The 15940-nt window shown below is 44.7% G+C and overlaps 1 protein-coding gene across 4 annotated transcripts in view; it reads right to left on the bottom strand.

Annotated features, from left to right (window-relative positions):
- Positions 1–15940, bottom strand: part of ATP9A (ATPase phospholipid transporting 9A (putative)) — a 148650-nt gene that overhangs the window by 116629 nt on the left and 16081 nt on the right. For 2 of the 4 annotated variants that reach the window (XM_049868746.1, XM_049868748.1), the window contains exons 2-3: positions 3422–3566; positions 604–717 (exon numbers count right to left, since the gene is read on the bottom strand). In XM_049868746.1, coding sequence (XP_049724703.1) covers positions 604–717; positions 3422–3566 — 259 coding nt within the window. Of the gene's footprint in view, positions 1–603; positions 718–3421; positions 3567–4504; positions 5444–5490; positions 6064–15940 lie in introns of those variants that run through there. The other 2 variants (XM_049868749.1, XM_049868747.1) reach the window with 2 other exon arrangements.

Here is a 15940-nt window from a genome sequence, read left to right as displayed (position 1 = left end):
TGTGTTGAAATAACACATGACAGAACAGCTGACTGACTAAACAAATGAATGGACGGCACAGGCTGTTTTGATCCTAGTGGTATACAAGATGAAACCTCAACATTAAAATCTCAGGGATTCCCAACGTGTTGGCTTGAGGGCGTCTTCTCCCTTAAAAAGTCACTAGCCTATTCAAACCAAAACTATCCCCTGAGGTCACCTTTTAGGGAAATAACTTTTGGATTGGCACACAAAATAAAGGACATTAGCTGTGACTACGTGGCTCCATTAAAAAAAACATCTATATGTGACCAAAAGGTCAACAATTACTCCAAAGCAAAGATGAGAAGGCAAGGAGGGCAGGGAAACTGGGGTACTGGAAACAATGTAATAAACAGATGTTGACACATTGTGAAAAATGTAACTAATGTCACTTAATAACTTGGGTAGAAATTGTGAAATGGGAACCTAAGATGCTGCATAAACTTCCACTGAAAACACAATCGATTATTATTTAAAAAAAAAAAAGTCACTACCATATTCCAGACACTCATGCAAGAGAAACAAAGAAATCCCTGCTTCCAAGCCTCTGAGGTTACCGAAAAAGGATGCCGACTCACTCACCAGGGGGACCCAGTAGGTGTACAGTGCGCCGAGTCTCATTTCAGGTACAAACTGGGAGCAGGCGAGAAGCAAGAAATAGAGGTTGAAAAAGTACTTGAACTGGTTGAACAGCACCTGGAAGGCAGAGGGGGAGATTTGAGAGATGTGTGACATTCAGGGCTTTGCCTGATAGGGTTTAGCAGGTTTAGAGACAAGCAATATTTAAAAGAATACCTGCAGAAGATTATGACTGACAGCACAAGCTTAAAAATGTGCATATGTTGTTTAGCAAAACACATAACATAAAGAAAAATATAAATTATAAAAGTAAAAAAAAAAAATCAGTAATAATATACATGGATATCATCAACACTAAATTTCTGACACTGGTTCCCTCCAGGCAGGGAGAAGGATAAAGCAGGGGAAGGGCACCAGGGAGCATCACCACAATCTGCCGTGTTGTATTTCTTAAGCTGTATAATTTGTAAGTACAGGTAAGCAAACAAAACCTGTTGCCGACGAGACAATTCCAACTCACAGCACCAGGACAGAATTGCCCTGTCAGGTTTCCTAGGCTATAATCTTTATGGAAAGCAGACTGCCACATCTTTGGTGGGTTGGAACTGCTAACCTTTTGGTTAGCAGCCAAGCACTTAACGGCTGTGCCACCAGGGCTCCCGTATGTACAGGTAAACCATTAAAAATGCTGTTTAGGAAGAGGTTTTAGTAGGAAATGCTTATGCTGTAAGGTTGAATCAAAAAATCACAAAATAAAAAAAAAAAGCTATACCCATAAAATGATGTCAAGGCCATAAAAGAAATACAGTAGAATCCCATCCTGAACAGCAGCTGGGTTCTGGCAAAGGTGTGATCACCTCTACCTGCTCCCTCCATTTGCCTTCTCCCTGGGGGTGAGACTGATGCCTCGTGGCTAGTTTTAGCCAGTGGGCTATGAGATGAAGTGATGTGTCTCTTCAAGGCTAATGCAGTTAAGAGCTGGTGTGCTTTGGTCACCTTGTTCTTGCCTTGCCACGTGAACGGCTTGGTGGCCATGTATTCCAGATCACAGAGCTCTTTCAGACTATACGTGAATGAGAAACAAACCTTTTCTTGTCTTCATAGACTGAAATTTTGGGGAGCTGTGGGTTGAGACAACTAGCAGTGAGTATGGTCAAAATCACCCTTAAAACAAACATCTAAATTGATCTTAAACTACAGTATAGGCAGTCCCCAGGTCAAAAACGTCTGATTTATGGACAACTTGTACTTAAGAACGACTGCCAAAAAGCCTATTATATTAAAAATTTGAGTTAAATACAATGGTTTGTAATAATGAACACATGCACTACCTTATGATGCTCGTGAAAACACTGTGTGGCTTGGGAGTGTTTCTTAAGTGCTCTGTATGCATAAAAAGGTAAAATATATACTATACACTACGACAAGGAGCCCCAGTGGTGCAGCAGTTAAGAGCTCAGCTGCTAACCAAAAGGTCAGCTGTTCAAATCCACCAGCCACTCCTTGGAGACCTTATGGGGCAATTCTACTCTGTCCTGTAGGGTTTCTATGAGTCAAAATTGACTCGACGGCAATGGTTTTTTGGGGGGTGGTTTTTATACAAACATTTGACTAACTGACACTAAATAAGAACCGTCTGTACCTGTTCTGACTTACCTACAAATTCAACTTAAAGACAGACTTAGGAGTGGATCTCATTTGTAACCCACTGACTGCCTGTATAGTATATCTGTGTGTCTGTATTAACACTCAGTATCTCCCACTGCCATTCTTTTCCTTACAGCATTGGAACCGACTGCTGCACTGCTCCATGTGTTTGGAGACCAGGCTGGATAAAAACAGGTATTTAATTTATGTGTTTGAGGGAAGGTTTACTGACCACATGTACCTGGATCTGTATAAATTAATGTGGGAATGCTATAACTCCAGAGTAAAACAATAAGTAAAACAGAAACATATTAACAAAAATGTTCATAGGAATTCCCTCTCTAGACGATAGGATTACAATTTACCTTTACTTTTCTTATCTCTCGTCTTTTCTATATTTAATATATTTGCTGTTATTGTTAGATGCCGTCAAGTCAACTCCGACTCATAGCAACCCTAGGTACAACAGAATGAAACACCACCCGGTCCTGTACCTTCCTCACAATCCTCGTTATGTGTGAACCCATTGTTGCAGCTACCGTGTCAATCCTTCTCACTGAGGGTCTTCCTCTTTTTCGTTGACCCTCTACTTTACCAAGCATGATGTCCTTCTCCAGAGACTGGTCCCTCTTGATAACACATCCAAAGTACGTGAGACAAAGTCTCACTACCTTAGCTTCCAAGGAGCACTCTGGCTATATTTCCTCCAAGACAGACTTGCTCAGTCTTCCGGCAGGCCCATGGCATATTCAATAGTCTTTGCCGATGCCATAATTCAAAGGCATCAATTCTTCTTTGGTCTTCCTTATTCATTTTCCAGCTTTCCCATGCATATTACAAATTTAATGTGTCTCATATTAAAAATATAAAATATATTTTAAAAATCTCTTAGCACTGCATGCTTTTCCTTTTGATGTTTTGGATACAATGCTAAGTCCCCAAAATATCTTTTTCCCACTAAATAAACAAATAGAAAGTTATTCTAATGGACCAGGTGGTGTCTCACAGCCTTGCAGAAAGACACCTGCCCCCTCCAGGTGCTCACGAGAGATGGAGGACCAGTGGCTAAGGAAGCATGAGAAGACCCAGGATGTTTGCAAAACATCTAAAACTGGTGCCATGATATATGTTTCAGTGGGAAGGAAAAAAGGGCGTGGTCCCTGCCTGTACTCACCCCAGGAAGGAAGGTGAAGAAGTTATACTTCTGGTTATTGATGACATTTCGAGGGTACCTCTGGTCCCTTTTCTCCGGGTGTCCCAACCAGACCGTGCGGGGCCTGGGCTCCCCTCCACCACAGCATCTCAGCCACTCGCAGCACCTGTGGGAAAGATAAGCCCACATCGTCAAGGCCACACTCACGCCAAGGCCACACCCATACAATCAAGGCCACGTCCACATTTGTCCACTCTTCCGGGAAACATGGATCAAGAATGTTTTTCTCTAAAATGTCTTCACTCACTCAGGACCACATGTAGGGCTTCATCCTTAATCCTTACTGGGGTGGGGAAACAGCTGTGACTGCTATAAACGTGTGGTCCAATTAAAAGATGCTTTTCTCCAAACCCAACTCATTCATCTTAAAATGTGGGATTCATTTGAAAACAATAAGATTTAAGTTTAAAAAGGTAAATACATAGCCAGGACTATTATTATCCCAATTGTACAGGGAAAAAGGGAATAAATAAAGCACCCATGTTTACAGGGATGTGAGAAACAGTCGAGGCTGGCCTTGAACTGAGCCTATCTTTTCTTCCATCACCTACTGGCTTTCTGCCACCCCCCACTGTCCAAAATTATTACATAATGGGTGGGGAAAATATCTCCACCCCCGGCTCTCATTTTCAGCACACATTGGGTGAACAAATTAGAAAGATGGTGCCTCAGAGTCAATATAACCTGGAGACGGGCCAGCCTGCCTGACCGCAAGCGCCTACCTCCACCTCGCTCTTCCAGGAAAGCGGCTGATTCCCACCCACCTGCCCATCCCAGGTCACCTGGGAAACTCGACTGCCCTGGCAAAACAAAGCTGCTCTGAGAACCCTCAAAAAAGAGGCAGCTTAGACCTTAGGAAAACGTATAAACAAGGCAATTTGCAAATAACAAGTCCCCTTAAGCGCTGCCACGAAAAGGGCCAAGTTGACAGGTTCACGTCCCTGCTGCAGCACGCACAGGCGGGATGGAGAAACCGGTCATGCCGGCCCCTGGAGACTTTGCCAGCTGAAGTGAAACCAAGCAGATGAGGAGATTATGACTTACATGACTACTTGTCCACCGAGGACCCTCCTTCCCCCCGCCTCCTGCAGGCCAGGCCCCAGCCGGTTGTGAGGATCCAGGGCCGGGCAAACAAGATCCTTGCGCATCAGTAACCTAAAGATGAGTTAGCCAGCTGGCCACCTGTCTCAGCCGCTCAACATTTCCAAGAGGAAACACAATGCTCCTTCTTAAAAATAGCATCTTTATTCCAGTAACCAGTGCACTGATAAGGGCAGGTTCCACTTCTAGTAACTCATTCCTGCTGGCCCCCCATCTAAGTTTGGGCAAAGGCCAGGCAGAGACAGGCACACAGGCCTGGAGGAGCCTAACTCCTCCTCCCTGTCCCTGCTTCCGGGTGCAGATCACCACCCTGGCCTATGGTGGCCACTCAGGTGTGAGGTAGACACTTAGGTATGAATAAATTTAAGTAACACGGAAGCAGGAGGGAGGGAAAGGAGGAAGAGATAAAAGGAGCGGAAAAAGGGGAGAGAGGGAGTGAGGGACAATAAAGAGAGGAGAGAAAAGACAGAGGGCGGAGAAGGAGAGAGGAAGAAAAGGAGGCAGAGGGAGGAAGGGAAGAAGGGAGGCAGGAAAAGGAGAGAGGCAGCAGGGGAGAAAAGGAGGGAGGATTTGACAGGAAACACAGCACTCTATTTGCAGAAATCATCCTGATGGTCCTGACTGACCCATCAGTGAGTAATTCTCTTCCCATCCTGTAACAACCCTGTAATGATGGATCCCGTAGCTGTATTTTCTAAAACCCATAAAACCCGTTGCCCTCAAGTCAATTCTGACTCACAGCAACCCTATAGGACAGAGTAGAACTGCCCCATAGGGTTTCCAAGGACAGCCTGGTGGATTTGAACTGCCGACCTTTTTTGGTTAGCAGCTGAACTCTTAACCACTGTGCCACCAGGGTTTCTGTATTTTCCAACAGAAGATGGAAAATGAATTTGAGAGGACCACATACAGTCAGGTTGGTTGCTTACATGATTTTTTTCTATTTTTGTTTTAGCAGAAGGTTCCACACATCAAGCTACCAGGTTAAGCTCCCAGGCCAGGACTGCAGGGGCAGGTTAAATAAACAGGAACCATCCAGGAAGTGGAATTCCCAGCAGCCTGTAAAGGATGAGGGAGAGCTGTATGCCCTAAAGTCGTCCCATTTCCAACATACGTTAAATCAAAATGCAAGGGGCTCATGTGTTGTCGAGTAGAAATGTGCTCCACTGGGTCTTCAACAGCTGTGATCTCTCAGCAGTAGATCACCAGCCCTTTCTTCGAAGGCACCTCTGAGTAGATTCCAACTGCCAACCTTTTGGTTAGTAGCAGAGTGCTTAACCATTGGCACCACCCAGGGCTCCTTTGTTTGAGCATTAGTATGACTTAAAAACAAGTATACCAGGGTTGACAGATGAGTATTCAGTATTGTTTCTTTCAAAACAACTACCATTTTTCCAGTGTGCAAATTCTGCTTTTGGAATTGTCTTCAAAGACTCAAAGACTGGGGATTCATTCATCTTTTTTCACACATTATGATTCAACAAATATTTACCGAGTACCTAAGAAGGTGTAAGTACTGTGCTAGAATTTTAGGGACACACTAATGAAAAAGAGAAAGTCGCTGCTCTTAAGTGTTCAAGGAGCTTAAAGAGGAGACAAACAGTAAACACACAATTATGACTCAACATTAATAAATAAAAGTGTGTGTCCTTTGGGTGCAGATGTTTTGTTCTCTTAAACCAAATAAATGCCATCTGGACTAAAAAAAAAAAAAAAAGCAGGGGCTAAGATTAGGAATCAGGGACTCAAACGGATGCTTGTACACCAATGTTCCCTGCAGCCCTTGACTCACAATAGCCAGAGAGCAGAAGCAACTCAAGTGTCCATCAACTGATGAATGAATAAACACAATGTGGTAGAAACATACAATGGGGTAGTGCTCAGTTGTAGAGAGAAATGGAGTTCTAATGTATGCTACAACATAGATGAACCTTGAAAACACTATGCTGAGTAAAATAAGACACCAAAGGACAAATATCATATGAAATATCTAGAATAGACAAATACACAGAGACAAAAGTTGATTAGTGGTTACCAGGGGCCGGTGGAGAGGGAAATGGGGAATTACTGCTTAAGGATACTGAGTTTCTATTTGAAGCAATGAAAATTTTTAGAAATGGATAGTGGTGACAGTGCACAACATGCCGAATGTAATTAATGTCACTGAATTATACTGTGGGGTTTACATGAATTTACCCAAAGGATTGGTTTTTGCCCTTGGATCCTGAGATATAGCCTCTAAAACAGTGGAATTTCCCCAGTAATCAAAAGTATCTTTGATAAGGCTCCAGACCATACTTAACCTAACAGGTTATGCTAATCACCTTGTGATACCAACTGACCTCAAGGGAGAGGGGCTGGAGTTTGAATTATGTAATGAGACCCTCCCCCCATAAAAGCTCTGGACACGGAAGCTCCATGGGCTTCCTGGTTGGTAAAGACATCTGTGTACATTGGAGGGTAGTATGTCCCTTTTGGGAGCACAGGAGCTCCACTTTGGGAATCCTCCTAGACCGTGTGTCTTCTTTATTTATCTTTTTGGATGTAATGATATAGTAATCATAAGTACACTGCTTTCCACAGGTTCTGTGAGTCGTTCTAGCAAATTATCGAACCTGAGAGAGCAGTGAGAGCCAATAGGTCAGAACTGCGGGGGAATGGGGACCCTTGAGCTTATGGCTGGTGTCCTGAGAGAGCAGAAAGACCCTTCAAACTTGGAGCCAGCAGGTCAGAAGTGAGGGTGTCATGGGGACTCCCAAGCTCACAGTTAGCAGCTGAGGTCTGGGGCAGACCTGGCAGTCTGGAGGGCTGTGCCCTATAACCTGTGAGGTCTGACCTCGCCCGGGTGGTCAGGGTCAGGGGAGGAAGTGCTGCAGGTGCAGCTGGTGTCAGCAGAAGCAGCAGAGAAGTGCAAAGTGGATGGTTGGCACTTTTCCAGCATATATAGCTAAAAAGGGTTGGAATGGCAAATGTTACATATAGTGTACCATGATAAAATTAAAAAAAAGGGGGGGGCTGAATGTGTGTTTGGGGCACCACTCTTTGCATGAAAGCAAGAGGACACACACACAGACAAATGCTTCCAAGTGCACAGAAACTCTCCCAGCCAGCTGGCGACACTAGTCCCCTTTGGGGATAAGAAGGAGGAAGACCTTGTCTTGCATATCCTCTAGTAAGATCTGAATTCTTTACGTTGTACATGTATCATCTATTCCAACTAAGTGTTTTTGTTCTTTTCTGCTAAATTCACAAGTATTTGTTAAGTAGCCACTTGGTACAAAGAACTGTCAGGTTCTATGGGGACCCAAACCAAGTCCCTGGGTGTTGCAAATGGCTGATGCACTCAGCTGCTAACCAAAAGGTTGAAGGTTTGAGTCCACCTAGAGGTGCCTCAGAAGAAAGATCTGGTGGTCTGCTTCTAAAAAATCAGTCACTGAAAACCCTATGGAGCACAGTTCTACTCTGACATACATGGGGCCGAGGTGAGTCAGAATTGACTCAATGGTAACCGGTCTGTTGGTGAAAGGTTGGCAGTTTGAACCCACCCAGAGGCTCCAAGGGAGAAAGACCTGGTAATGTGCTCCTGTAAAGACTGCTGTTGTTATCACTGTGTGCCATCGAATCAAATCCAACTCATAGCGATCCCATGTGACGGAGCAGAACTACGCCACAGGGTTTCCTAGGCTGTAATCCTTACAGGTATAGATCAGATTGCGAGGTCTTTTTTCCCCTGGAGTCACTGGTGGGTTCAAACCCTGACCTTTGGGTTCCCAGTAAAGCACTTCACCATTGCGCCACCCGGACTCCTTCCATAAAGATGAAAGCCTGGAAACCCCAATGGGGCAGTTCTATTCTGTCACATGAGGTCACAGTAAGTTGAAAATTAACTTGATGGCACCTAATAACAACAAACCATAAATGGAAAACTAGAATCACTTGCCACAGCTAGAAGGTAAATATCAAAATCAGCACAATGAAAAGCCAAACATTGTTACAAATTCCAGCTGGATACTGTGGCCCCCTGCTCTGAGCCTGCTGCCCTGCTTTCTCCTCCTTTACTGCAGGAACGTTAGCAAGTGGATGGTGCTAAAAAACAGCCCTCACAGGGTTAGAAATAATTGAAAGAAAATCAAAAAAGGACATGACTGTCTCACTAAATGTCTCACTGTGATTTAATTTGTGCCCTTGAATTATTTACACTTTATCACTGCAGCCTAGAGCCACGGCCCCTCTGCACTTTGCAAGCTACTATCCCGAAGGAGAAACCTTGGGCTTGGTGTCAAATTTACAGTAAGTAGCCAAATTCCCCCACATCTGTCCAAACAGAAGAGGTGGCAGCCCCGGTCCTTCTCCTCCACTGGATTTATCCCTGCAATTCTCTTCCACTGGCGGCTGCCGCCACACCGTTTGTCTAAGGGATGGACTTCAGCACCACCCCTCCGGCCCCCAGAGGGGCAGCTGCCCTGGCAGTTATGGCCGCTGTCACCTTGGTATCGTGGATGGCTGCTGTTGCTTCTTAACACCAAACCGAGCTGTCTGTCACTTCCCTGTGACAAAGTAACTTCTATCCCACATTCTAGACAGGCTGGGGAGAGAGGCTAAGGCAGAATCCCTTCAGAGTGAGAAATTAATGAAGACTCTGAAATAGAAACAAGCAACAGGCCCAATTTTAAAAGACCAGGACCACATGGGCTAGAGCAAGAACTCCGCTTCAGTAGAGACCTGGATACAAATCCTAGCTCTGCTCCAGGCTGGCTGTGTGGCTTAGGACCACTCACTTTTTTTTTTTCTCTTTTCCATTTTAAAGTTTGTATCTTATCTGTCTTTTTTACTTCTTTTTTTATTGCATTAGTTAAGAGTCCTGGGGAAAAAAAAGGTTATATAACAGCACTGGTAAGGCATTTTTATCGTGACTGGGGCCTTAACAGAATTGCTCTAGTGTTTTACTCTCAAGGGTCACGTTCGTTTTGTTTCCATAATCAGCATGTGTGAGGTGTAAGTTAAAGACAATAAAACGCACACATTTTAAGTGTAAACATTGCTATGCTTTCATAAATATATGCATCATGTAACCACTACCCCAATTAAAACACAAACCTATTCAGGATCCTAATGGATCGGTTTGCAGTATGGCTTCCTACCTCCAGCCCTAAAAAAAAAAAAAACAGCCCTAAGCAACTACTAATTTGGTTTTAATCATAACAGATTTGTTTTGCTTTTTTTTTTTTAAAGCGGTAAACATATAGCAAGGAGCCCTGGTAGCACAATGGTTAAGCACACAGAAGCTAACCAAAAGGTTGGCGGTTCGAACCCACCCAGCAGTTCCACCGGAGAAAGACCTGGCGATCTGCTTCTGTGAAGATTACACCCTAGAAAACCTATGGGGCAGTTCTACTCTGTCACACGGGGTAGCTAGGAGTCAGAACCGACTTGAGGGCATCCAACAACAACAGATATATAAGTAACAAAACATGTCATTTCAACAATCTTCATGTGTGCAGCTCAGTGACCTTAAATACGTTCATCTTGTTGTTTAACCATCACCATGAACCACTCCTGATTTTTTCTATCTCCCTTCCTCAATCTTCTTTGATCTTCATATTTTCTTACATATAAAAGGACAACAGTAAGACCTGCCTTGCTGAATTACTATATTAGAAATTTTATACATAAAGGGGCCTAGGACAGTGCCTGGAATGTAACAGGCATACAATTAACAGTAAATATTACTTCTCTTGAGTTATTTTTCCAGAGTAAACAACTAGTAAAAGGAAAGAACTTTCTCACCTGTTGATAGCCAAGAGCTATTCAACTAGGTTACGATGCAAGGCTGAAAACAATTCAGTTTGCACTGATTCCAATTCTAACCACTTAGAGAGAAAAGCCAAAATGGATTCTGTCATGATTTTACTCTAAAACAAGTAAAGGTTTTGACAGCCCATAGCCTGTTGATCAATGTGCAGGAGTCTCAGGAAATCCTGCTGAATTTTGAGGAAAAAGCAAATATCAAGGGGGAAACGCCAAGGGAACAATGTTTCTGAAAAAGGTAACTAACGCAACAAGGAGTTACCCCCCATGGAAATGATCGCCTGGGAGCCTGGCCACTGGCCCAATCAGCAGGCACTCAGTAAATATTTGGTGAATCGCCTGCGTGATGCACAATGTTTTTGGGAAGCTAGTCCAGGAAGTGACAGTCTCAATGTTGACAGCAGGGAGATCGAGGAAAAATGTAAAAAAAAAACAAAAGCAATACAGAGAAAAATAGTCTACAGTAGTGGTTCTCAGCAGGGGGCAATTTTGCCCCCCAAGGGACACTTGGTGATGTCTGGAGACATTTTTGGTTGTTACACCTGGGGTGGGGGATATTCCTGGCATCAAGTGGGTAGAGGCCAGGAATGCTGCAGGCATCATACAGTACACAAGACTGCCCCCTATGACAGAGAATTATCCAGCCCCGTATGTCAACAGTGCTGAGGCTGGGAAACCCTGCAGCAGCGCAGCACTGGCCGGTTCATTCCTGCGATAACGGGATGTTCCGTCTGTACTGTCCCATCCAGTAGCCATTAGCCACATGAGGCTGTTGAGCACTCAAAATGTGAAACTTACTTCATCGATTTAATTCATTTAAATAGTCGCGCATGTCTAGCAACAACCACATTGGCTAGCAGGTCTAGAGGGTTGTAACCTGAGGGGAGGTGGAAGGAGTGGCAGAAAAGGTATGAAGGGAAATTTTTGCTCTTTCTTCTAAATACATCTAAGTGGCTAGATTTTTTTTTTTTTTAAACTCTTGCTGTTAGGTGCTGTCACGTCGATTCCAGCTCATAGCAACCCCATGTATAACAGAAAGAAACACTGCCCAGTCCTGTGCCATCCTCATAACTGTTTCTATGTTTGAGTCCACTGTTGCACCCACTGTATCAATCCACCTCATCGAGAGTCTTCCTCTTTTTTGCTGACCCTCTTCTTTACTACGCACCATGTCATTCTCCAGGGACTGGTCCTTCCTGATAACATGTCCAAAGAGGAGGTAAAATCTGAAGTCAGGAAGGATACAAAGAAGAAAGCTAGTTCACCAAAGTCTGAACGTGCGTCTGGCCTCAGTTATAAATCACCTTTTGGAAAAAGCCAAGTCAACATGGCCATTTCTCTTTAAATGTAAAGGTCAGACCCTCTGACGGGGCAAGTTAACCTAGAGGAACATATCCTACCGAATGCTGGTGGCAAAGGAGCAGAGAGAATTGCATGAGGAAGCTCCCAACAGCAATATCATAAAGAACAAAACCTTGGAAATGGCCAAATGCCCACTGCAAATGGATCTCCAGGCAATAGACCCACAGCCATTACAGGACCAAGGTGGAGCTATAAGAGCTGGCAGGGGAAGACCGCCAAGTGATCAGGCAGGGGAAATCATAAGGCAAAACGATATGATTCCATTTTTTAATAAAAAATTATATGTTAATATATGCATGAAGGAAAATTCCTGAGAAACAAATCCACACCCCCAAACTGTTAATGCTAGTAAAGAGCCAGGAAAGGGGCAGTCAGGGACATTGAGAAACACCTCCTTTCCCCATGTCTCCTGCCTCAAATCTTTCCCTCCTGGGCCTCCTGCTGCTCAGCAATGCGGGGGATTCCTCTTATGCAAGTGTGACTCGCACTGGATGACACATGCCACCAGGAAGCCTCTCCCTTCTCAGACTCCAGCTCCTTCCCTGCTCCCAAGGAGACCTGGGCAGCCACAGCCACTGCTACAGCCTCACTCCACCTTGGGTGTCGTGGCCTTTGGCACTGAGACAGCCCCAGGAGGGCCCGGGAGATGTTTCCAAAGGCACTTAATACTAGAGGTTCCTTGGAAGGAGTTTATCTCTAGAAACAAGTAGTAGAGGTCCTGAGGGCCTCGTGGGGACAGCCCAGGTATGCAATGGCACTCATCAGATAGCATGCTCACACCTGTCCTAACTTCACACCTGTCCTAACTTCGCACCTGTCCTAACTTCACCGGCACAGGGGAATGCTACTTTGGGCTCTAGCAACTGCACTGCAAATCTCCTTTTGCAGGGAAGCCAGACATTACACACAGCTTACCCACTGCTGTCAAGCTGATTCTGACACATAGTGTAGAGCAGAACTGCCCTATAGGGTTCCCGAGGCTGTAATCTTTACGGAAGCAGACTGCCACATCTTTCTTCCATGGAGGAGCTGGTGGGTTCAAACCACTGCCCTTTTTAGTTAGCAGCTGAGTGCTTAACTACTGCACCACCAGAGCTCCTTACAAGCAGCTTGGCCATGAGAAACCACACGTAGAAAGCCTTTCTTTTATTCATTCAACAAATACTTACTGAACATTTTCAGACTCCCAAATATATCTTACATAACTACCCAACACGCACCACAAAGAGGTTTATCCAGTATACCTACATGTGTCTACTGCGATCCCCAGCGTCTGATGGGGGCCACATGCCCCTCAGCCTTTGGCCCCTTTTTTCCTCCCTCTCTGCCCTTATCACACATGAATAAACAGGACAGAAAGCATGGGGTTTACTTCCTTCTCTCTTATTTTAAACTTTCCCAGTCCCATCAGCATGCCCCAGGCAAGCACAAAATAAAAATGGTAGGTATAGAAGGCCATAGCCTTACCCTGGAATATGGGGTCATTAAGGCAGTATTTCGTTCTGTTGTGCACAAGGTCGCTATGAGTCAGAATCGACTCAGTGGCACCTAACAACATCAACAACAAACAGCCCTGGTGGTGCAGTGGTTGAGCGCTTGGCTGCTAACCAAAAGGTCCGCAGTTCAAATCTACCAGCCACTCTGTGGGAGAAAGATGTGGCAGTCTACTTCCATAAAGCTTAACAACCTTGGAAACCCTACAGGGCAGTTCTACTCTGTCATATAGGGTCACTATGAATTGGAATCAACATGATCCTAATGGATTAGGTTTAGGTTTTCAGGCTTATATGGGTTCCCTGGGTGATGTAAATAGTTTGCGCTCAGCTACTAATCAGAAGGTTGGCAGTTCAAATCCACCCAGCAGTGCCACGGAAGAAAGGCGTGGCAGTCTACTTCCATAAGATTACAGCCTTTGAAAACCCTATGGAGCACAGTTCTACTCTGACACACATGGGGTTTCCATGAGTTGGAATTGACTCAATGGCAATAGGTTTGGATATTTTTTGGTAAGGCTTATCCAGGGTGTAACATGGCAGAGCCCTTCCAGAAAAAAAAAAAAAAAAAAACAGAAATCCACTTGGTAATAAGCAGTCCGAGCTTGTGAACACCCAAATGTTCTATTTAACATAGTGACTTGGGAATCTTGTCTATGAAAACTCTCCAAGGTGTAGGGAAAACTCTATGTATCAAGATATCCTCTGTAGACTACATTATAATTCATAGCAGCAAAATGGAACTGAAATAAAATCACTTACTAGCCACTCAGGAGCCCTGGTGCCGCAGTGGTTAAGAGCTCGGCTGCTAACCAAAAGGTCAGCAGTTTGAATCCTTGGAAACCCTATGAGACAGTCCTGCTCTGTACTATAGGGTTGCTATGAGTGGGAATCCACTCGATGGCAATGGATTTGGTTTTTCATTTTTGGAATAGGCATTCAATAAGGATACACACGAGAAGGAATCATGCCTAATTTAAATAATTCTAGCTACTGCATTTTTAACTTTTCTGTAACAGGGATCATAACTTTTCTATAACAAGAATTATTATTTTTATTATGGGCAAAAAATAAAACTAGCATTTAAAGATCGCATGCGAGGCCCCAGCATTGGGGAAAACTCTAAGGCAAAGGTTCTCCGGCTGAGTAGGTCATATCCTTCCTGAGTCCCACCGGCCCTCTCCAGAGCAGATGGTTGGGCTGAGCAGCAAGACTTAGTCCTGCTAGCCCCTCCTTCCAACACTTGGTACAAAACAGCCCAACACTACTCAAAAGGACATTAGGGACCATCTGAGGAAGGCCCAGCCCCAGTTAGTGCAACTGCCTGGAAACATTAGGAAGCACAGTGACACAGCTTTTTTGATGAGGCCACTAAGTGCCAGGGAGGACCTAATGGGGTATCTTCAGCCAAAAAGCAGATATGGGATCAATTTGAGATCTGTAATACAGCTCTCTGACAGGAAGCAAGTAGCTGCTTCTGTGGCTAATTCCTTGCAGTAATGGGCTATGGGAGGGAGGGAGTGAAAAAAGTGTATTATATACCTTATATATCTGTGTATTAGAGGGTTTAGTCTCTCTCCTCATTCTGCCTCCAATACCCAACACAAACCTTCCCTGAGAGCCCACTGTGTGCCAGTCCTACCGCTCAGCTCCCTGATCAATCAATAAGGCAAAGCCCTTGGGGTTATTAACATTTCAGAAGAAAGTGAAGGGTGCTGGAGGCCGGCAGACCTGGCAGGAGCTGTGAAAGGCTCCCATTCTTCACTCACCCATCCATGCGATCAGCAAATATTTGTTGAGCACCTACTATGTGCCAGTTTTTGTGCTAAGCTTGGGGTACATGTGAGAACAAGACAAACATGGGCACTGCTCTCAGGGAGCCTGGGTTCCACAGGTGGGCAGGTAGGGAGAGAAAACAAGTGAGAAAGCAAACAAGAGCATGTCATTCAGTGAGAGGTGGCTCCTTTAGAGCGGGCAGTCAGGGAAGGCCTCTCTGAAGAAGAGAAAATTGAGCTGAGGTCTGTAAGACAAAAAGGAACAAATCTATAAGCTGTGTGACCCAGGGCTAGTTATTTCACCCCTCAGTTGAGTGGTACAAATGGTTAAGCACTTGATATTAGCCAGAAGGTTGACAGTTTGAACCCACCCAAAGGCACCTCAGAAGAAGGGCCTGGCAACCTGCTTCCAAAAGGTCACAGCCTCGAAAGCCCTATGGAGCACAGTTCTACTCTGACACACATTGGGCCGCCATGAGTCAGAGTCAACTCGACGCTAACTAACAGCAATAAGCTTTGGTTTCCTGGACAATGGAAAAACAACAGCAGTCACATGGGGCCAAGTGAAGAAGGCAATCCACTCAAAACACCTGGGACAATGGTGATGGATCTAAGAAACCAAGAGAATTAATAACTGTAAAAATGATGTTGGGGTGGCATCTGACCTCCTCTAACTTCACAAGGGGGAAGGAGAATCAAGATCAACAGCCTATGGCTGGTTCCAGACATGTCACCTCTCTCCGCCGTCTTCACCAATTCTGACACCAACCAACCCTCCTACGGCACTATCTACTCCTCTGCTGGGTTCGATAATTCACTGCAAGGGCCACACAGAACTCACGGACAATACTCATGGTTATGGGGTTTACTAGGGAAGTAATAGTTACAATTCAGGCTCAGGGACACTCAGGATACAGTTCTTTCAATCAGGACAGCCTCTT

Source organism: Elephas maximus, chromosome 25, assembly GCF_024166365.1.
Source record: "Elephas maximus indicus isolate mEleMax1 chromosome 25, mEleMax1 primary haplotype, whole genome shotgun sequence".
Taxonomy (NCBI): Eukaryota; Metazoa; Chordata; class Mammalia; order Proboscidea; family Elephantidae; genus Elephas; species Elephas maximus.
Note: the sequence above shows the minus strand (reverse complement) of the source record. Positions and strands in the feature narration are given on the sequence as shown.